General features: G+C 37.1%; 1 protein-coding gene across 3 annotated transcripts in view; it reads left to right on the forward strand.

Moving 5' to 3' along the window:
• Positions 1–22,811, forward strand: part of MID2 (midline 2) — an 81,228-nt gene extending 58,417 nt beyond the window's left edge. For 2 of the 3 annotated variants that reach the window (XM_063083318.1, XM_063083316.1), the window contains exons 5-10: positions 722–870; positions 11,612–11,739; positions 12,797–13,030; positions 20,027–20,188; positions 21,712–21,919; positions 22,289–22,811. In XM_063083318.1, the coding sequence (XP_062939388.1) occupies positions 722–870; positions 11,612–11,739; positions 12,797–13,030; positions 20,027–20,188; positions 21,712–21,919; positions 22,289–22,691 (1,284 nt within the window). In that variant the 3' untranslated portion in view covers positions 22,692–22,811. The remainder of the gene's footprint in view (positions 1–721; positions 871–11,611; positions 11,740–12,796; positions 13,031–20,026; positions 20,189–21,711; positions 21,920–22,288) is intronic. The other variant, XM_063083317.1, reaches the window with a different exon arrangement.
• Positions 22,812–23,413: the final 602 nt, after the last annotated feature.

Here is a 23,413-nt window from a genome sequence, read left to right on the forward strand (position 1 = left end):
GACTTCAATTCTTGCCTGGGAACTAAAGAATCATGGTCAAGAGAGTCAGGTTTGAGTCCCCATATGGTTTTAGGCTTGTTGGCCTGCTGGTCAGTGCTAGTGATTATAAGCTCATGCTGTTGTATATACTGTGAGAAGTTATGAGAGCCTGAAGTGAAGACCAATACTTTGTGCTATGCTGGGTGATTCCAGCTAACACAGGAACTGCAGTTTCCAAGAACACAGATTTGTGAACACACAGGTATGCATAAAGATATTTAGAGAAATATATACATAGAAATGTAGATACTCGTAAAGAAAAATGAAGTACTTTTTATTAAACATATGCTACCATATGTTGACAACAAAATGTAAACAATGGTGATCTCTGGATGGTAGGGTTTCTTTTTATACTTTTTATTTTCTAAATTTTCTATAATGAGCATGCATTGCTTTTACAATCAGAAAAACTAATGTTATTAGTACAAAGAGGAGGTAGATAACCGAGAGCATATGACTTAGTATGTTGCAATGTAAGTGAGCAAGCTGTAGACAGGAGAAGGAGGGGCTGGCAGAGAGACTTAGCGGGTAAGGTGAGAAGGTGAATAGTTAGTACAAGGACCATAGAATATTAATAAGCCTTATTTTTAGAAGCACTGCAGCGGATCTTCATGTTGTTTTATTGTTTTTAATTAAGCACGGTATGTTTTATCTTATTTTTTCTTTTACTAATTTCTTTAAGGTTATGAAACTGAGAAAGTTGGCACAGCAGGTTGCTAATTGCCGCCAGTGTCTTGAACGGTCAACAGTCCTCATCAACCAAGCTGAGCATATTCTTAAAGAAAATGACCAGGCACGGTTTCTACAGTCTGCAAAAAATATTGCTGAGAGGTAAGTATCTTATATTTTTTTTGAAATGCCTGGGCCGAGCCCGTGGCGCACTCGGTAGAGTTCTGCGCTGGGAGCGCGGCGACGCCCCCGCCGCGGGTTCGGATCCTATATAGGAATGACTGGTGCACTCACTGGCTGAGTGCCGGTCACGAAAAAATGACAAAAAAAAAAAAAAAAAAAAAAAAAAAAGAAATGCCTGCTCTTGGGAAAAGGAGCCAGCTCAAAATCACTTCATTCTGTGGAGGCATGTATGTAGCAGCTGCCACCTGATGATTTTATGAGTTAGGTAGTTATTGAGCCTCACTGTTAAATTGTCCTGTGGATTTCTGAACCCTTCTCTCCATCTCTGCTGCCCACCAGTTCTTTTAATGCACAGCCAAGCAGGAGCCCTGGCTACTGCCATAGCTCTCCGCTGCTCACTCAGGGCTTCAGCTTTCTGTGATGGTGTTAGCATAGGGGCAGAGAAACTTTTGGCAACGTTGATAGGTGTGTGCCTTTCCTAAGTCTACATGCAGTTTATATTATTTTCATTTAGTCCTTCCTCACATAAATCCTTTTGAGCAGTTTATTATTTAATCACTCACCAGTTTTAAAATTTGATAAGTCATGAACCTTCTCCCAGAATTAAAAAAAAATACACTTAGGGTATATAAACAGAGAGCTTTGTATACAATTTCAGAGGATTCATGGATCATTAGAAACTTGTCTGTAGACATTGGCAAAGAATCCATGGTCTAAAGTGAAACATTGTTCAGTACAGTCACTAAGGCTTCAAGAGGCCACAGCGGCTCATTAGGCCAGTTTTGACCTCTTTATGTTTTCCTCTCATTTATTGAAGACTGGCTGCAGGCTTACAGTCTTCCTCCTATTGCCTCTGCCATCATTCTGGGGACTTCAGCAGCACCACATGGTTGACCCATCTAATGCTCTAGCCATCTAGCCTCCTTGACATCCCCTCCTCCAGTGACTGTCACCTTCTGCTCCACTTCATTTACCCACTTCCATGGGCCAAATGCTGAACCTCACCATTACTCAGAATTTCACTGAAATTATAAATTAAAACATCCTGCTTTCTAACTACAACCTCTATACTTACAACTCTCTCTTTTTTTCTTCAAATACATCTATTCTTCATCTTCACTGGGACCTCTAATTCCTGACTTCTATACTTTTTTCCTACCTACCAGCTACCTCCTGTCTGCACTTTTTTTCTTTAGCCTATTTAAGGTCTATGATGTCTCACTTCAGCTGCTCTCCTTTCAATATCCCTCATTCCCTTATCCCATTGTTCTTTTATCACACCAACCTAATAAAATCTCAACCCTGATTCAGTCCAGCTAGTCCCACCTTTTCCAGGTCTGTATTTGAGTTGCAGAGCCCTGCTGGAGAAGATCACATAATCAAAGAGGTTGGGACTAATGCACCACAAATTTATGGCTTCTAATCTCACCTGGGCCCTTAGTACTGACCTGAAATCTTTCTGTGTTGCTTTGGCCAGCTTTCTTTTTAACTTGTCTCCACAATGTCTATTTCAAATCTTTTGTACTCACCTCAAAATTCCAACCCTGCCACTTTCTTGCTCATGCTCAGCAAATGCCCTCTTATTTTACAGAGAACAGTTGGTATGAAATGATGAATTCCTCAAGTTCTCATACCAAACTGCTAGACATACCTATGTCCGAAATCCATTACTTCTGTTTTCCTTCTGATTATAATGGAAGAGATGTCCCTTCATTTGTGCTTTGGCCACATGCCCTCTTTTTTCCATAGCTTCAATTTCTCGTCCTCTATAGTTGACTTTACATCTCCTTTTAAACCCATTCATGTTTCTCCTACCTTCAAAAAAGTGCACAACTTTCCTCTGCCTCATACCCCCTCTAGCTATCACCCTATCCCTACCCTTCCCTTCATAGGAAACTTCTAGAAAGACTTTTCATTTCCTCACCCCTAATTTACTCTTCTTAAATATTTAAAATTCATGTAAATTGAAGTACATATATTTCTATCTATGTACATTATACATGTATAGAAATTAAAATATTACAAGTCATATCGCAAAATATAGCAATCTCCTCATCCCCAATTCCCACTCTCTAATAACAATATTGAGCCCTTATATTATCCTGGACATTATTCCAAGCCTTTATAACTATCAACTCATTTAATCCTCACAAAAGCCTTATGAGGTAACGCTACTGTCATCCCCATTTTACAAATGAGAGAACGAAGCTCAGAGAGATTTAGTGACTTGCCTAAGATCACCCAGCTAGTAAGGGGCAGAGGCAGGATTCAAGTCTAGGAAGTCCAGAGCCATAGTGTACACTTTTACAACAAAGGCAGGCAATTTCAACTCTTAGGTGTTTATACTGGTATGACCTTTACGTTTCTAAATAGCATCCTTACTTTGCTATTTTTATTTATTTATTTTTCAATTTTTGACTATCAATTGCCTTCCACAAGTTTGGAAATGTTTTTAGCTGTTATTTATTCAAATATTTTTTTCTTGTTTTACACAATATATTTATTTATTTGAGCAATGCTAGAATACACATAGAGTAGTTATTAAATTGCTAACTCATACCCCAATGAAAAACAAATTTTAGGAACTATTTATTTGCATGCAGTTTTTTTTGTCTGTAGCCTTACAACATATAGTTAAAACACTATTTTTCAAATTTGTTACTATGTACATAGCATTTTGAATTTCCTCCACTTCCTGACTCATTTTAACTATTTATCAAGTATGACTAACATGATCATGATTCCAAATGTCAGAACATATTTTCAAAAAAGGTATACTCAAAGAAGTGTCACTCTCTCCTTAACCCTCCTCCCCTGTTCCCATTCTCCCATTCTTTCCATTCATCTCTATCCATCTCCTTTAGGTAACCAGTATCATTAGTCGTGGTTTGTCCTTCCTGTGTTTCTGTTTGCACAAGTGAGAAGATACATGCATATTTTCTTAGACTATATTACATGTACTATGATCCTTTTTTTGCATTTGGATTTTTTCACTCAAAAGTATGTCCTGGAAATTAATCCATATCACTTAATAAAGATCTTCCTCATTGTTTTTTTTTTTAATTGAAAAATAATTGATTATACATATTTGTTGGGTAGAGGTGAATAGCGATACCTGCATACAATGTGTGATGATCAAATCAGAATAATTAGCATGTTCATCATTACAAAACATAATCATTACCTGTGTTCATTAACCAGTTTCTCCCTAACCTCTCTCCCCTCCCCTTTTTCCACCTTTAGTAACCACAATTAGTTCTGTTCTCTTCTTCTGAATCTTTAAATTTTTTTTTATGTCACCTCTTCCCACTCTTGGAGACTCCAATTTCATTTTCATGTATGTTAGGCTGCTTGAAGTTGTGCTATAGCTCACTGATGCTCTGTTATTTTTTTCTTTTGGAGTCTTTTTTTCTCTGTGTGTTTTATTTTGGATAGGTTCTATTGATATTTCTTCAAGTTCTCTAACCTTTTCTTCTATAATGCCCAATCTGTTGTTAACCCCCCCACCAGCATATTTTTCATCTCAAATATTGTAGTTTTTAATCTCTAGAAGTTTGACTTGGGTCTTTTTTCTGTCTTCCATATCTGTACTTCAGATATTCAGCCTTCCCTTTAGCTTTTTGAACATATGGTATACAGTTATAATAACTGTTTTAATGTCCTTGCCTGCTAATTCTAACATCTGTGCCAGATCTAGGTCAGTTTCACTTGGTTGCTTTTTCTCCTCATTATGGCTTGTATTTTCCCGACTCTTTGCATGTCTGGTAATTTCTGATTGGATGCCAGACTTTGTGAATTTTTTCTTGATGAGTGCTGCATATTTTTGCATTCCTATAAATATTCTTAAGCTTTGTTCTGGGACACAGTTAAGTTGCTTGAAAATAGCTTGATCCTTTCAAGTCTTGCTTTTAAGGTTTGATAGGTGTGATCAGAGCAGTGTTTAGTCTAGAGACAATTTTTTCCCACTATTGAGGTAAAACCTTTCTAAGTACTCTACCCAGTGTTTCATGAATTATGAAATTTTCCAGTTTAGCTAGTAGGAACAGACACTATTACTTGACCTATGTGACCACCAGGGGTTGGTATTTCCCTCTAATCTATTCGGGTGCTCTTTCCCCTGCATTGGATAGTTTCTTCACCTGCATCTGTTGATCAGTATTCTGTTGAATACTAGAGGGAAACCCTCTGAAGGTCTCCAGAATTTTCTCTCTGTAGCTTTTTATTCTCTGGTACTCTGTCCTGTGAACTCTAGCCAAGTTAGTCTCCCTGGATTCTCAGTTCTGTCTCCATAATTTTAGGGAGTCCACTGGGCTCTGCCTAGACTTCCCCTTCCTATACCATCTTACTCCCTTAAATTTTTGGAACAAATTTCTTAAGAAATAGTACATAGGAAGTAAATTGTTGAGAATTTTTTGTCTAAAAATATTTTAAATTAATTTTCATGCTTGATATGTTAGATGTAAATTTCCCTTATAATTTTAAAGGCATGGCTCCATTGTCTCCTCACTTCTCCCAGGGTGACAGAGGTGCAAAGGATTACTCAAAGCCCATTTCTCCAGAGCAATAAGAGGCCTGAAGGGGTTAATCCTAGGAGGAATTCCTTCAAGAGAGAAGGATCCCTAGGAATAAGCCCAAATCAGGTTTTCTCTGTTTTTATTGTCCAGGCAAGAAAGATACAGAAAAGAACACAGGTGGTTAATCAGTCATAGTAGGAGTCAAAAAACTAAGCTATGTGAAGTACAAAAAGAAACAATGAGATAATCATCAAGGCAACACTTAGTTTCCCAAGAAACTTAAAGAAACAGCTGAAGGCAAGATGAGGAACATCCCCCAACCATTAACCTTGAAGCTTTTAGCTCACATACTTTCCCATCATTAGGTCTAGCTGCACCAAGGATGACTGCCCTTAGAGCAATCACTTTTGCTGTATTACAGTTTTTTTTTTTTTTTTTTTTTTTTTTTTTTTATCTACAACAGAGACTTAAGTCGTGTGAAAGTTTTCTGTTTTTCCCAAACTTAGCATTTCTATGTGTATACTAAAAAGTTAGGCTATTCCTTAAACTACAGGGCTTTGACCCTGCTAAAAAGTGAGGACTGTGGCCCTACTCAGGTAAAGGTTAAGGCCCTGTGAAATACATGTGCTTTATTAATGTTAGTATCCTCCACATCTCGTGACTTCCAACGTTGTATTGACCAGTTCACTGACATTTTGATTCCTGTTATTTTAAATATGACCTATATTCTAAAATCTAGAAGCTTAACATTATTTTTAATTGGCAAATCATACTCGTTTACATTGATGGGGTACAATGTGATGTTTTGATATATGTATACAATGTGGAATGATTAAATCAAGCTGATTAACATATCCATTACCTCACTTATCATTTTTTGTGGTGAGACATTTGATATTTACTCTTAGCTATTTTGAAATATAAAATATATTATTATTGACTGTAGTCACGCTGCTGTGCAGTAGATCTCAGAAACTTATTCCTCATATCCAACTTAAATTTTGTACCCTTTAACCAACAGCTCCTCATTCCCTTCCTCCCCCACCAGCCTCTGGTAACCACCGCTCTATTCTCTACTTGTATGAATTCGACTTTTTTAGATTCCACATATAAGTGAGATCATGCAGTATTTGTCTTTCTGTGCCTAGCATATTTTACTTAGCATAATGTCCTCCAGGTTCATCCATGCCGCTGCAAATGACAGGATTTTCTTCTTTTTAAAGGCTGAATAGTATTTCATTTTATATATAAGGGTGCTTCAAAAAGTTCATAGAAAGATTAGAATTATCTTTTAATTCTATTTTTCTATGATTTTTTTTGAAGTACCCTTGTATATATCACATTTTCTTTATCCATTTATTTGCTGATGGACACATAGGTTGATTCCATATCTTGGCTACTGTGAATAATGCTGCAGTGAACAGGGGAGTGCAGATATCTCTTAGACATATTGATTTCAATTTCTTTGTATAAATACTGAGAAGTGGGAACATATGGTAGTTCTATTTTTAGTTTTCTTGAGGAACCTCCATACCATTTGCTATAATGGTTGCACTAACTTAATTCTACATTCTCGCCAACACCTGTTATCTTTTTATCTTTTTGATAATAGTCATTAAAATCTAGAAGCTTTTAAAATCTTATCTGTAACCCAGTTTTTCTGAAATTCCACCAATAATTTGCCCGGTTGTGGGTCTTTTATCATTCATTTTTGCTGGGCACTCAGTAAGTCTTTCCAATCTGAAGACTGGTGACCTCTAGTTCCAGAAAATTTTCTTGTATTATTTGCTAATATTTTCCTCCTTCTATTCTCTCTCCTCTCTTTGTGGGATTCTAATTAGTCAGATGATGGACATCCTAGATTTCCCCTTTAATCTAAAAAATCTTTTGTTTTCTATTTTCCATGACTTTGTATTCTTGTTTTATTAGCTAAGATATTTTCTTAATTTTTCATCTAATCTTTCTATTAAAATTTTAATTTTGGCATTTATATTTTTATTTACAAGAGCTAATTCTTGCTTGATCTTTGTTTCTTCTTTTAGCGTTCTGTGGATACAAACTATTTGTTTTTCTTCCCAAAAATATTATCATTTTTCAAAGTTTTCTTCTAAACCCTGCATTGTCTTGGTTTCCTTCAAGTTTCTTTTCTCTGTTAGTTTAAGTTGCTATCTTTCCCTAAATGTCTGGTTAGCTTTTGGCTACTTGTTTGAATTTAAGTATTAAAAAATGACTAGAAGCTTTGAGGGGCATGGGTGCAATTTGCCTCTTGGTGAACTTTGTAGAATGCCAGCTTTTTATTGAGGGACTGCAAGTGTCAGTTCTGTAGGTGTTGTCTCTTGGGTCAGTTTAGCTTGGAAAAAATTCTCCGATTTTCTGTTTTTGATAGGGGGTGGAAAGTATATGCCTGGCTGCCAGGATTCTGGGAGCCAAGCAGGGAAAGGAAGCTGAGAGTTTTATGACTGCTTTTAGTATAAAGTCAAAGCTCTGTAGAAAGTAAACCTCACATCTCTTGCAAGGATGAGGGAAGGGAAGTCTCTGGTTTAGTGAATCTGGGGGTCTAGCTGTTCCTCATGCAAACTTTCAACTTCCGTGGCACTAAATCAGGTTGATGTTGTTGGTTTCCTGATCCAGCTTTTTCTGGTCTGTTGCTAGTTACCACACATCCATCCCTTTCTAGCTTCCACACATTTGTTGACAATCTCTTACTTGTTGGCATCTCTTTTTCCATTCTTTGTCTTTGTGGACTTATGATGTTTCACTCTTACTATCATTTCAGTGAGTTTTCATGAAAGCAGAGATAAAACATGTATTTAAACCACTGTATTTAATTGTCCCCACTCTTTAACCCTCGGAAATGTTTTCTTTCGCTACCACACCACTGAAAGTGTTCTTTTCAAGGTCACCAAATGAATACTTTTTGCTAAATGTAATAGGCACTAATTTGTTTAATCGTACTGTTTTACCTTTCTTGATCTCTTAGTAGCATTTGTCCCCACTGACCATTTTTACTTGAAATTTCTCCACCCTTAGCTTCCATGAACACTCTTGGGTTTCTTCCTGTCTGGTTTCTTCTGCCTTTGTGAACAATTCTTCCTTGACCTATTCTTTTAATGCTGTTGTTCTTTGTGATTCTGTCTTAGGCTACTCTCTTCATTTACAACACATTCTAATTGTTGTAAACTCATTAACTCTAAGGCTTCAATTACCATCTAGATATTGATGTTTCCCAACTTTCTATGTAAATCTTCTTTTCATAGGCTCTTTTCATAGCCTGTGGTGTATGTGGAAAATATGGCTATCTATGTGGTATGATTCGAAAATCATCTACACAGCATAAATATCTTTCTCACTGGTCTCACGCAGGGTCTGCAAGTCACACCCATTATTATTAATTGTATTGTGTTAAGGCACCACGGACTTCAGTTAAAATGAAATTTTAGCTGAGAGAGGTATCCCCTCCCCTTTAAAAATGACACTTATTATATTATCCCTAAAAAAGATCAAGGCCTTGAGAGACTGCAACAAGATGCTAATGTTGCAGTTTGCTCACAGAAACAGTAACACACATACCACAATGTCACTTTTAACTCATTCTTAACCTTTCAGTCATTGTTAGCATTTGAGAATACAGTATCCCAATATTTATATTTATATATATTTCACAAACATAAGATCATGCTGTATATATTGTATTATATCCTACATTTGAAACTTAATATATCACAATCTTTTCCCCATGTCATTGGATATTATTGTAAAACCCGATTGCCAATGGCCTCATAATATTTCATCTTTTAATGTATAATACATTACTTAGCTCAGTCTCCATTTCTAAACAATTAAGTTACATACGGTGTTTTGAGTGCCCTGTATTTTTGCATACATCTCAATTATTTCCTTAGTAAAAATTTTATGAAGTTGAACTGTGGTGTCAAAGAATATTTACATTTTGAACTATTTTGATATTTAATGCTAAATTGGCCTCCCAAATGTGTATCAATTTCAGTCCTAGTAACAACATGTGGGCATTATTTAATATAGTCATAAAAAGCTTCTATATTTTCACTCTTTGTAATCTAATATACATTTCTTTGATTTCTCATGTAGTTGGGCTTTTTAATATATTTATTGGCTGCTTTCCTGTTTTGTGAATTAACTCTTTCTGTTTTGTCTGTATTCCTGTCATCATTTTACTTTCTGCTCATTCCTAGACACCTTAAAATCTGTTCTGCCTGCTTCCAATTTTGACACTTTCCAGTCCATCCACTGCAGCCACAGTATTCTTCTTATAAGATAAATTTGAGCATATCACTCCTTTGCCTAAAATGCTTCAGTGGATTCCATTATTCTTTGGATAAAGTCCAAAGTTTGTAGTATGGCCTACAATGCCCTCATTACCTTGCCTCCTTCTCCAGCCTTCAGGCAAGAGAGAATGCACACATATCGACATAGTCTTTAATTCCTTACTCATCATGTAGGTCATTGCTTAAAATTAACCTCCTCCAGGGAGATTTCCCTTAGCTTCCAAGTCCCTGCTAGGTGACTCTTGTGTATGCTCTACTCCTTTTGTAGCAGCACTTCTATTGCCTATTCAACGTCTTTCTCCTCCACAATCTGTGAGCTCTGTGAGAACAAACTTGTTCTCCCTGTGTATCTTCAGTACCCAGCACAGTGCCTGACACATTAGTTGTGCATAATAAGTATTAGATGGATGGATGGATGGATGAATGGATGGATGGATGGAAGAAAGAAAGAAAGAAAATTGAGAAGACCAGGAAAAAATTTCATGAGCCAATTTTCTGGCTTAACTCTTACCCTAAAACGGTTGCTGTCTACTTACTCACCAAATCTTGGAAGATGGGCTATTCAATGTGAGACCTAAAGATTGTACTGATTTAGTCTTTCATTTGTTTATCCTGGCCTATAGTTTATTCCTGAAACAATTCTATTTTCAGAAACAGCCAAGAGATATTGTTGGTAGTTGTGTAGCGGGGTATACATGCATGAGGATATGTATTTGTTCAACACCTCATCCCTTTACAACTAGTTCACTGTAAAAGTTCCCTCTCTGGTCTTCCTACATTCAGTGCCTCTTCCCTGCACTCTAACCTGTATATTGTTGCCAAGTTAGTGTTTCTTTCCATCCTGTCATTTGCATGAGCAAGGATCTTCATTGGCTCTGATTTAGAAGGTCTGGCATAAGACTTAAACATGTATATATTGGTAAAAGCTCCCCCAGATAATTCTGATGGGTAACCATGGTTAAGAATTGTCCAAGTATATAAAATACACCTCAATTTTTTAAAAAAGGAACAGTCTAAATGATTAAGGTTACAGATTTTAGAATCAGATGGACATGGGTTCAATTATATTTCTGACCCTTAGTGGTTGCATGATCTTGGGCAAGTTACTTAGTGTTTCAAATTGTCAACTTTCTTATTTGCAAAATGGAAATAACATTCACTACACAGGGTTATGGTAAGGAGTAAATTAAATTAGGTAATGTATATAAAGTGCATGCACGGTGCCTTGTATATACTAAGCACTCAAAACCTGTTAGTAATCATGTTGTTGCTGTTAGTGATTCAGTTATTCATTCAATAATTATTTATTCACTATGTGTCCAACACTGTGTTAGGGACCATGGAAGATATAAGAGGTACAAAATATGAACCCCACTCTTGAGACTCTTAGAATTAGTCAAGGAGATAAAACTACCATAGCATTATACAATTAAAGAAAATAAAATGAAATATAAATATAATAAGATAAAGGACAGTGTTTAGAGGAAGGTGTTAACTCAGCATGCTGGCTTTTTAATTATATTTTTAAAATTGAGAGAGAGAGAGAAAAAATTCACTAAAATTGCTCTTACCAAGCCTTCAGAGGTCAGTTTTGATGCTGCCTGCCAGATGGAAAATGATGCAGAGGGGAAAAAATCTTCTATTTACTTCTCAAAATTAAGACAGGATGGGGGAGTGTTTGAGGGGTGAACATATGTGAATAAATATGGTATGACTCGAAATTGCTTCCTGATGATTAGAATTTAAATGGTTTCTACTGGAAAAGCATAGATATGATATTTTCACTTAATGAACCAAGCCTTACAAGTCATTTATTTTCACCTTGTTACACCAGAAATCAAGCACTGGATGAAGGTCGCAAGCCTATTTTGATGTATATTGATGTACTTTTCTCTTTTTCAGGGTCGCTATGGCAACTGCTTCTTCTCAAGTTCTGATTCCAGACATCAATTTTAATGATGCCTTTGAAAACTTTGCTTTAGATTTTTCCAGAGAAAAGAAACTGCTGGAGGGGCTAGATTATTTAACAGGTATGAAATGATGTGCTTTCCTTCCCATTTTATTTATTTTTTCTTTTAGTGTGCTTGAACTTAAAAATAATCTGAAAAGGACGATATTTACAATGAAAATGTTTTTATAATCTTTAAAACAATACATGTGCATTTTTAGATAGAATATATTTTAGCTCTTGTAACAGACAAAAAGAAAAGACGATTTGTCAAATATTTCTGGGGTCCAGAAATAAAACACAAGAAACTGCTGATGAATTTCTCCTTTTGAGTCTATCAGTAATATATTGTGGATTGTTATGAGGAGAGAACTCAGGTGGCACTTAGGGAATGTTAGAGAATGTCCCACATGGGTACAGGTACTACTCAAGTAGTTTTAAGGAAACTTAGGAATTAGCAGATCAGGAGGAAAAATGTAAGAAATATCTGGCTTGCAGACAATTTTAGAAAATGAGGAATGCAATCAGTCTGTTAAAAATGCTGGCTACCTTCAGGATTATCGAATGATCATTTCATGAGAAAAATATACACACAGTTAGTTTATGTTTATAGCTATTTTTATTAACATATTATCATAGCTATCATTTTTTGAACATCTACTTTATGCCAGACATTGTATATTAATTTTATATCATTAATCCTAACAACAAATCTGTAAGGTAATTGTCATCCCCATTTTACAGACGAGGGAACTTATTAATTTGCACTTGACTATACTGCTAAAAGTATGTAATAGAACTTATTTTGAAGCAGAAAGAAATAGGTTGAGGATCATGTAGTAAGAAAACTGTGTGACCACTTTGCTCTAATGTCTATATAAATGTGTATACAGACAGACTAGACAGCTGGAACAACCATCACAATAACTTAGGTTTAGATCTTCACTGTTGAAGCAAAAGTTGTTTTGGGGATCTTGAAATCTCAGCACTTTGTTTCAGTTTGCATGGTTCATGTGATCCAAAACTTCTCTATTAAGAAAACACCTCCAAGAGATGTTGGATTAGGTGGAAGAGTGACAATTGTAAAATTCTGGAAGAGAGTGTGCTTTCCTTACCTTCTTTTCCACATTTCCTTACAGCCCCAAACCCACCATCTATCCGAGAGGAACTCTGTACTGCCTCCCATGACACCATTACAGTCCACTGGATCTCGGATGATGAGTTCAGCATCAGCTCCTATGAGCTTCAGTACACCATATTCACTGGCCAGGCTAACTTCATCAGTAAGTCATGGTGTAGTTGGGGCCTGTGGCCAGAGATAAGGAAATGTAAGGAAGCAGTAAGCTGCTCAAGATTGGCCGGGGCGCCACGAGGCAAGTGTTTGTAAGACATGTTAGGTTGTTTAGTACAGTGTTTCATAGACAGTGTAAGCTCCCTAGGGCATTGCAAAGACCTTACTGATGGGTGACAAACAAGTGGTGTATTTCCTTTCTGGGCAGTCACTGGGGCCACTCCCATTTGTTTATGCAGTCCTCAACCTTTCCTCAATTAATCCCCATCACTCCACTCTCCCAAAGAGAGCACAGCTCAGTATTTGTTCATGGGTAGCTAAGCCACTATCATTGCTGGTCTTGTGTGTGTGACCATACCTCTCTTTGATTCTTCTTCCACTTCATTATCATGATAAAATACATTACCATATGTTCAAACACTATTACTTCCTTTACCGTACCGATTTGTATCACTGAATATGGTGACAAGCCTCCTGCCTCTGTCACTCTTCCCTTTACTCCTTCTCCTTTTCCACCAAGAATTACACTAGATGTAAAAACGTCTCAGTCGGCCACAAAATGAAGGATGTTAAAAAAGCAGTTGTTTAGCTCACATGTTATGGCTTCACCTTCTGGTGAATTGGAGCAAGACAAGGGAGAGTCTGAATTTAACTCACTGATTGCCAGTCAAGAGGGGTTGAGCTGAACGTTCCCCTTAGTGTGCTGGGGGAAAAATGAAAAAAAACAAACAAACCCCAAAACAAAAGCAGAATTAAAGCTAGATTCAAGACTGGAACTGATTCCCACTCTAAAGTTGCATCTGCATAGCTGCAAATTAGTGTGTGTGTGTGTGTGTGTGTGCGCGCGCGCGCGCATGCGCATGTATTTTTTTTTTTTTTTTTTGGTGGCTGGCCAAATGACAAATTAGTATTTTCTTTTACTTTTGTGTTTGTGCTTTTTGTATCTGACTTCACAGGCCGGCATGACAAAGTTTAGTTTTTTCCAACTAAACACTCTTGATGGGCATTATTTTCTTGTTTTGTGACAATTCAGGGGCAGAATTCTGTTTTGTGACAATGTGTGGGGAGATGAGAGAACATTTGGGGGTCAAATTCTAAAAAACACTTGCCTCGTGCAGCTCCAGCCTAAGCCACTTGGCCCATGTAGCTGTGTTCTTGGGTGTTTCTTCAGGTTGAGAAGTCACAAACTCTAAGGCCTCACGGGCATACTTTTCTTTACCCATCTCTCCTGCTCTGGAAAGTCTTAGAGCCAGCAACTCTGCTTCTCCTTCCTAATATGGGTAGAGAAGTTGTCTCCAGGGATTGAAAACAAGTCCGAGAAGTAACAAAGATATAAAGGTTGTTACCTCTATTTTCAAGGCTATATAGTCCTTTGTGAAGAAAAGCTTAAAGGTTAATTCTTAATAGTGATAGGATCATAGCATCTTAGAATTGGAATAATCCTTAGAAGTCATCTAGTCTGATCTTCTTCCCTTTTGCCAGACAACCAGTAGTGATCGTCTTGCCTCTCTCTCTTTGAACATTTCCAGTGATGGGGAGCTCACTTCTAATAAAATAGCCCATTTGATTGTTGTGCAGCTATAAATAATTGCCAGTGCTTCCTTATATGAAGCCCAACTCTTCCTCTTAGTATATAATAGTGACAGTAATAATTTACATTCATATTATGCTTTGCCATTTACAAACCCTCCCACATACATTATCTCACTTGGCCCTCATGAGTTCTTACTTAGCCTTACGAAATAGGTTATATGAGCCCTATGTTATAGGTGAAGAAAATGAGACTCAAGTAAGTGAGTTGCCCAAGGTTACAAAGCTTCAAAATGATGGAATCAAAACTGGAACCCAAGCCTGTCAGACTTCAAGATTAATGCTCCTTGAATTAAACCACCACCATCAGTTAGTTGTCCTAGCTCTGGCCTTTTGTGTCTCACTAACAGACCTAATCCATCTTGCACCTAATAGCTCTTTGAATAATTTTAGGTAGCTTGTATGTCTCTTGTAAATATTTTCTTTTCGGGCCGGCCCCGTGGCGCACTCGGGAGAGTGCAGCGCTTGGGAGCGCAGTGGCGCTCCCGCCCCGGGTTCGGATCCTATACAGGAATGGCCAGTGCGCTCACTGGCTGAGCGCGGTGCGGGCAACACCACACCAAGAGTTGCGATCCCCTTACCGGTCACAAAAAGACAAAAAAAAAATTTTTTTTTCTTTTCAAGGCTAGACATCCTCAGTTATTTCAATTGTTTCTTATATGACATCGTTTTTCAGACCCTTTACTATCCTGGTATACTTTTTATGGATATACTCCTGTTTGTCAAAGTTCTTTACAAAATGTGCTGTCAAAAAAGTGAATACAGTTCTCCAAAAGTGGTCTGACCACTGCAGAGGATAGCTGGATTATTTCTCTTGTACATTAGCTGATGCCCCTTTGACATTTTTTCAGCTGTCACATTGACTACTGACTATTTACTGAGCATATAGATAACTGAAATCACTATGTATTCCAAATCCTGTTCTTACACAATTAAGTGTCTAAACTGAAATACAACACCTTGAATTTATCCCTATTAGATTTTATCTGGTTAGCTTTGACTCTTCATTTCAGCATGCCAAAATCGTTTTGGGTCCAGATTTTACTTCCAATATATTTGCTTTTCCTTCCAGCCTGCCTTTTGTTCTTCCTCCAATCGTTGATAGAAAAGTCCAGGGGCAAGGGCAGAGCCGTGAAGCAAAATTTTGGATAGCAGTGGGAAACTCTTTTACAAGGAATAAATATTTATAAATATTCAAGGTCCCAATCCTACCTGCCTATCTGGCCTACCACTATTGACTGAACCCCACTTCTGAGAACTACTTTCCCTTGAGGTGTTTTCACATTTTATTGTCTAGAAATTTCACCCTTGTTGGTTAGAATTAAGTCTGGAGAAGTAATTACCCACCCCACTTTTTTTCAATTTTCTTCTCACCTCTTCTAAGATTTGAAACTATCATGCTGATAATGTTCCAGATGATGCTGTTAGCTGAATAAGAATTCCAACAGATGTTTGGATGTTTTTCTTCTCAATTACCATATTTTCTTTCCTCTGTTTCAGTTTCATGTTTTGCATTAAGAAACCATTGGCCTTAAGCTGTCTGGCCAGACAGTCTATAACATACTGCCACAAAAATAACTTCTATTTCTCTTTTTCTTTCTCATGCAAATTCTCTCCGCCACACATTTACACTCAGGTTGGTGGATTTCCATATCATGGTCTTTCCCTTTTGAACAAGAGTATACCATAATTCAATCAGAAGTCCCATCTCACCAAGTCTCAGTGACACCCAGAGGATCATATATTTACTTTTCTAAATTTAGAAATGATTTCAAAATTATAGAAAAGTTGCAGGACTAGGACAAAGCATGCCCATATACTCTTTACTCAGATTCACATATTGTTAATATTTTGCCCCACTTACTTTATCATTTGCTAACATTCTCTCTATTTTTTTCCAGAACCATTTGAGAGTAAATCGCATACATCATAGTCTTTCACCCTTAAATTCTTCAGTGTATGTTTTCTGAGAATAAGGAAATATTCTTACATAACCTCAGTACAGTTATCAACATTAAGAAATTTAACATTGCTACAATACTTTTATATAAACCACTATTCATATTCCATTTTTGACAATTGACCCAATAATATACTTTATAGTATATAAAGAACCCAATGTTGTCCTTTATAATCTAGGATCAGATATGCATTTATTTGTCATATCTCTTTAGGTTCCTCTAATCTGGAACATTTCTTCAGCCTTTCTTTGTCTTCAGTGACATTGACATTTCAAAAAGTGCCATTTTATTTCCTGATTATACTGTTCTTTATTTGGGTTTGTCTGATGTTTCCTCATGATTGTTCAGGTTATGCATTCATGGTTGGAATACTGTATAAATGATGTTGTGTCCTTTCTTAGGGTGTCATATCTAGAGGCACATGATGTCCACTTACCCTTCATTGGTGATGCTAATTTTGATCACCTGGTCAAGATGTTGTCTGATTTCTTCACTGTGTAGTTACTGTTTTATCTCTTGGCACTAATAAGCAATCTGTGTGGTAATATTTTAAGACCATGAAAGTATACTGCTTCCTCATCAAACCCTCTCACCCCTACCCCCACCCCAGTTTTAGCATCGATTGATGATTCTTGCCCAATACAATCTTTATTGTGATTGGCAAAATGATAATTTTATAGCTCCATACTCCCTCTCACATTTACAAGTTGACACTCAGCATTCTACTATAAGGAAGAGCCCCACTCCCTGTTTCCCCCTATTTGTGTATTTATTTATCAATATTGACTCAAGAACTCTCTTTTTTCAGTGGTATATACTTCTTTACTGCCCTTATTTTGATGCTCCAATTGTCTAGACTTAGCCACTGGGAGGCTTTCAGGGTGACTTCTGGATCCTTATGACATTGTCGCATCATTTTCTTGAGCACTTTTTAACTTTCTGGCATAACAAAATGTTCTAAGCTTATTTTGACCTTATCCTGTCCCAGCCTTGAAATCAGCCATTTTTTCAAGAAACCCTGGTTCTTTTTAGTGGGTGGGAGAATGATATTAGAGACCAAGACTTGGGTACTAGATATACACACATAATCCACATATGTATGCATATACATACACATACAATATAATGCATACATTACATATGTGCACATACACAAGCACATGCATCTTTTAGAAATTAAGAGTTCAGGGGAGCTGACTAATTAGCTCAGTTGGTTAGAGCACAGCCTTATAACACCAAGGTCACAGGTTCAGATCCTTGTACTGGCCAGTCACCAAAAAAAAAAAAAAAAAAAAAGTATTAAGATCTATATTTAACGTCAATTAACTTACACTAATATAAATATATTCATTAGAAATTAAGAGTTCACATGAATACTTCCAATTCCAGTCCATCTCCACAGGTTCTTTCTTGCGTTCCCCCATTCCATATTTGTATGTTCCTTCTACCAACAACATCAACACATATACTCATTTGCTCAAACCCATAATATATCTAAAATGGTTTCAGAATTGTTTTGCCCATATCACTACAAAAACAAACGTCCTAATAATTCTTCAGGATCTGTCTGAAGTTCTCCTTCCATCCCCACCGCTTTGGTGTGGTTATATTGTTCATTTGAAATGCAGCTGGGTTTCCTTCAGTTTGCCTTCAGTTTTAGTCTGCACCTTTCCTATTTTGTTATCTTAATTTTAATTTTTTGAATTTGTAAAACAATGACATGTCTTCCAAAGGGAAAACTATGCAAAAAGGTATACTCAGAAAAGTGTCATTCCCTCCCAGATCCTTTTAATCCTGTTCTCCCACCCCCATCCCTTGTAGGTAGCCAACTTCATTATTTTCTGATTTATCCTTCCTGTTGTTATTGTTGTTTTGTGGATCCAAGCAAATATATGTATGTGTTCTTATTTGCCTTTCTCTCAAAAAAAGTAGCATACTATATATGCTCTTTTGCAATTTGCTTTTTTCAATTGACAATATATCCTGGAAATCACTCTATATCAGTTCATAGAGATCTTCCTCATTTTTTTCACAGTTGCATAATATTTCATTGTAAAGTTTGTCTTTGTTTGTTTGTTTTTTAGTTGTTAAAAGTGTATCTGAAAGATGGTATTTTTTTCTATTAAAATTTCATGTATAGTTTGTGATTCATACTGTGCATTGGTACATAGATAGGCGAGGCCTCAAACATTGTTCCTGGCCCTTATCCTTATTGTTTTTTCATAAGAATCACTTGGCATCTCCGACAATTCTTCTTTGTATAGAACATCTGTTTGCCCTCCATTATGCTTCTTTTTCTAGTTTTAATTTAGGCTTTTTCTCCCTATCTCAAAATTAATTATAAAACTCATTTCATCAGATCTCTTACAAAACACTCATGACCTATTATTTTCAGTTTTCAACCTCACTAAATCCTTTACTAGAGCTGCATTTAAGTGACTAAATACACTTCTCACTTTCCTTGCCCTTTCCACCGTCTGGTTAAAAAGTGGTAAGCTGACTAAAAAGAGAGAAGTTTAGATATTCCACAGACTAGGATGTTGGTCCCTCTTATTGAAATCTAGCCAAATACATGTTTTTAATTATGTAAATTTCCCACTGTTTAAATAAATGTTTATAGTCTAAAGACTTTCAAAAGCAGAAGCCTAGATCTCTGATTCCTTTCCCTACTTGGGAGGGAAGAAGGTTCCAGGCAACAATATGTTCCTGGACCACCCAACCCTTAAATAAGTATGGGAATCAGAGCCAGAAAAGGATAAAAATGTATCAGAGGAGATGATACCTTGCTTTGGTTATCATATCATCTCCTTGGCTTCCCTATGATACCTTGGAGCCCAGCTAGTTTGTGAAGTAAGGGTGAGGGTGTGGTGAAAAAGTAGAATCATAAGCCCCCAAAGCCTCACTACCTTGAAGTGACAAAGGAACACTGTCATTCACCCCATGAATTGTGATGTAGTGGAGATAACACACTGGACTAGGATTAAAAGATACGAGGGTTCTACTTTCAGCACCATCACCAACTATCTGTGGCCTTGGACAAGTCACCTTTCTTCTCTCCATCATAGTTTACCATTTGTAAAACAAGGGCAATATGATGTCTAGTTGTCCTTTAGACTTAGTTTCCATGTTTCTGTGCTTTGCATGGGACTGCTCCATCTATACAAGGTCAGACTCAGATCTCAGAGGAGTGGACATTTGCGGTAAAGATCCAGAGACTCCATCAGAGTGATGATTCTGTGATTTTGTATAGTGGTCATTCCTGTGTTATTTGGTAGAAAATTGAAGTAACCTAACTTTTGTTAGTGGTTGCATTCAATTGCCAGAAGCATGGAGCCTGCCATAAGCCTAGCTCTTTGAGGGAAAAGAAATAGTGGAATCATAAGCCCTGGTTCATCTCATTATATCTTCCATGACTCAAAAGAAACCAAATGAATTTACTTTAAGAAGGGAAGTTATGATGAATTTTCAGTGTGTTTTTAAATCCTATCTCTCTTAACTGCTGGTTAATGTCTTTTCCCATCTTACAGGCCTTTATAATTCAGTGGATAGCTGGATGATTGTGCCCAACATTAAACAGAACCATTACACAGTGCACGGACTCCAGAGTGGGACACGCTACATCTTCATTGTTAAAGCCATAAACCAAGCAGGCAGCCGGAACAGTGAGCCTACCCGACTAAAAACAAACAGTATGTTGTGGTGATTCCCAAAGGAAAGATCAGTTTTTCTCTCCATACCCGGGAGTATACTTAGCCTGAGCAGGCAACCACAGCAGTGCATGAGAGTGGTACCACTGGGTAGAGGAGTTTTGCTGTTGTAGTTTGTGTTTTGGGCAAGGGGTTTGTTAGTGCCTATGAAAGATTTGTGGACAAAGAGGTATACATAAAATAGCTGGAGGCTTGGGAGGATGTTAGTGAAGGGTTTTTTTCTGTATTCCACCCTTGATGCTTGAAGGACGATTGAGTAAAAGAGCATTATTTGTGATACTCTAGTAAAATCCTACTGCAAAGAAGCCATATCTGTTAGGAATGCTTTGACTGCAAATAACATAAAGTGCACTAACTTAGCTTAACAAATTGTATTTGTTAGTAGCTTAAACGAATAGTATTTTTTTCTCTCGCACATAGAAAGAAATTTGAAGGTAGGCAGTTTAGGGCTGGTGCAACAGCTCTGTGCATTGGGATATTGCCACACAGTCACAAGATAGCCTCTGCAACCTCCAAATGTCATATTTCCTTTCAAGATAGAAAGGAGGAGGAAAGGATTGGTACACATGATGGCTATCCCTTTTACGGGGAAAACAGAAACATTCCCCAAAGTTTCCCCAACTCTGTCTGACTTCTGCTTCCATCTTATTAGCTAACCCTAGCAGTAAGGGAGGCTGGGGGATTGAATATTTAGCTTTTCCAGCCTCTATATTGAAAGTGAGTAAGAGAGAAAAAGTTGGGAATGGGTGTTGGGTTGGCCAACAGTGTCTACCACAGAAGTAATTTGTATAATAAAGTTATTACCATACCCAGCAACTGGCCCTGGTAACAATGCTTTTGTCCATGGTTATAAGGAATTCTCTGTTGTGAATGATCCTACACAACAAACATTGTCTCTGATCACTGATGATGCAACAGTCACCCCTAACAAAGTTGCCTAATTATATGTCATTTACATTCCAATTGTAAGAGGCCAAAACAATTGCCCTGTTTCTGAGTTCTTCTCGTTTTTTTTTTGTTTTTGTTTTTTTTTGTTCTGCCTCCAAACAGCAATTGCTTCATCAATTCCCCTCACTTTGTCTCACCTCAAACAGCATAACACTCCTCTTAAAATCTACCCAAATCCCAAATCACCCATTGAAATAAAGCAAAGTACAAAGCATATTTGAGAACATGAGACTGAGAGCTCCTTTTTAATTTGATAATATATGATGGGGGGACAGCCAATAGGCTGTCCTGTATGCTTAGAATATGACTTCCAGAAAAATACTCATACGAGAGATCCACATTTTTTCCCACAGTGGAAAAAATAAATGCCTCCATGAAGGTCGTTTTATGGAAGATTGACCTCTATTTTTATTTTATTGAAAACTGTAATCTAAACAGCAGCGAATTTCCACTGACCCAAGAGTGATCATCATATTGAGGCTCCCCTGGTAGTGATGGTCCTGGAGGACAAAGCTAGAATTCTTAAATACTTCATCACACTTTTCTACTTTTCTCAGGCCAACCCTTTAAACTGGATCCCAAAATGACTCACAAGAAGTTGAAGATCTCCAATGATGGACTGCAGATGGAGAAGGATGAAAGCTCTTTGAAGAAGAGCCATACCCCAGAGAGGTTTAGTGGCACAGGATGCTATGGGGCAGCAGGAAATATATTCATTGACAGTGGCTGCCACTATTGGGAGGTGGTCATGGGTTCCTCAACGTGGTGAGTGGATCCCATTTTTATTTTCTCTTCTTTCCTCTATTGTTAGCTTCCTGGGAGATTAAATTCTATAGCACAACCATAATACCAATAAGTTAAGCTTAAAAGGTGTGTGATAAAAACCACTCCTGGATAAATTTGCCATCTTTTTTATAAAATCATGGAAAATATACTGGGCTAGGAGTTAAAAATTATTACATCACTCTAGTTGCTAACTTTTTAAAGCTGCAGTGATATCAACATTTTGCATCTAAGTGTAAACTATTTAAGGAAAAAACATGTATTCTATTTTTCATATATCCTATATGGTGTCTAGCAGAACTCAGATCATTCGTAGATGTTTATTTCTCTCTCCTTTCCACTGTCTCACAGGTATGCAATTGGTATTGCCTACAAATCAGCTCCAAAGAATGAATGGGTTGGCAAGAATGCCTCCTCATGGGTCTTCTCTCGATGCAATAGTAACTTCGTGGTGAGACATAACAATAAGGAAATGCTGGTGGATGTGCCCCCGCAGTTGAAGCGCCTGGGTGTCCTCCTGGATTATGACAACAACATGCTGTCTTTCTATGACCCAGCTAACTCTCTCCATCTTCATACTTTCGATGTGACCTTCATTCTTCCAGTTTGTCCAACATTCACAATCTGGAACAAATCCCTAATGATCCTGTCTGGCTTGCCTGCCCCAGATTTTATCGATTACCCTGAGCGGCAGGAATGCAACTGTAGGCCTCAAGAATCTCCCTATGTTTCTGGGATGAAAGCTTGCCATTAAGTTTCCAGAGAGCAAATAACTCGCTGGCTCTCCAGTTCAGCAGTTCTTCCTCTCCTAAACCTCAGTTAGTGTTCAATATATGAGATAAAAAATAAAGTTCATTTAAATTATCCAAAATAAGTAGATATTGTAGATTTAATTTTTGTGCACTAAAGCTTGTATTTGAATTAATGTATTGAGTTTCTCAGAACAAATTATCTGAATAGTCTGAGTTCAAGCCATTGGAGACAAAATTTAGAGAATGCCTTTGTTGGCACTAGATAATTAAACATCCCCAATGATTTAAGAGTATAAGTGATATTGGAAGGAATTAGAATAACTCTAGTAAGTAAGGTAGAAAGATGCTCTGAAGAAGGGGCTAGCCCCTCAGAATGGGGAGGGTGGTCAGCCTTTCTAATACTAGTCAGTTTGGCCAGGTAGAATTTTGAACAATATCAAATTATCATATTGTATGTTGATTCTGACAAAAACCTACAATCAAGGGTTTATTATAAGGAAACCATGAATGTGTATACATAATATATAAAATGAATTATAAATTATATACACACAATAAACTTTTTAATTTGATCATTTGAGAAAGAAATATATGTGGGTACTTCAAAAAGTTTGTAGAAAAATAAAATTAAAAGATAATACAAATCTTTCCATGAGCTTTTTGAAGTACCATCATACTGTAAGGGAAATAAATTACACCATCCATTTGCTGTCCCTTACCTCCA

The sequence above is a fragment of the Cynocephalus volans genome, chromosome X (assembly GCF_027409185.1).
Source record: "Cynocephalus volans isolate mCynVol1 chromosome X, mCynVol1.pri, whole genome shotgun sequence".
NCBI lineage: Eukaryota > Metazoa > Chordata > Mammalia > Dermoptera > Cynocephalidae > Cynocephalus > Cynocephalus volans.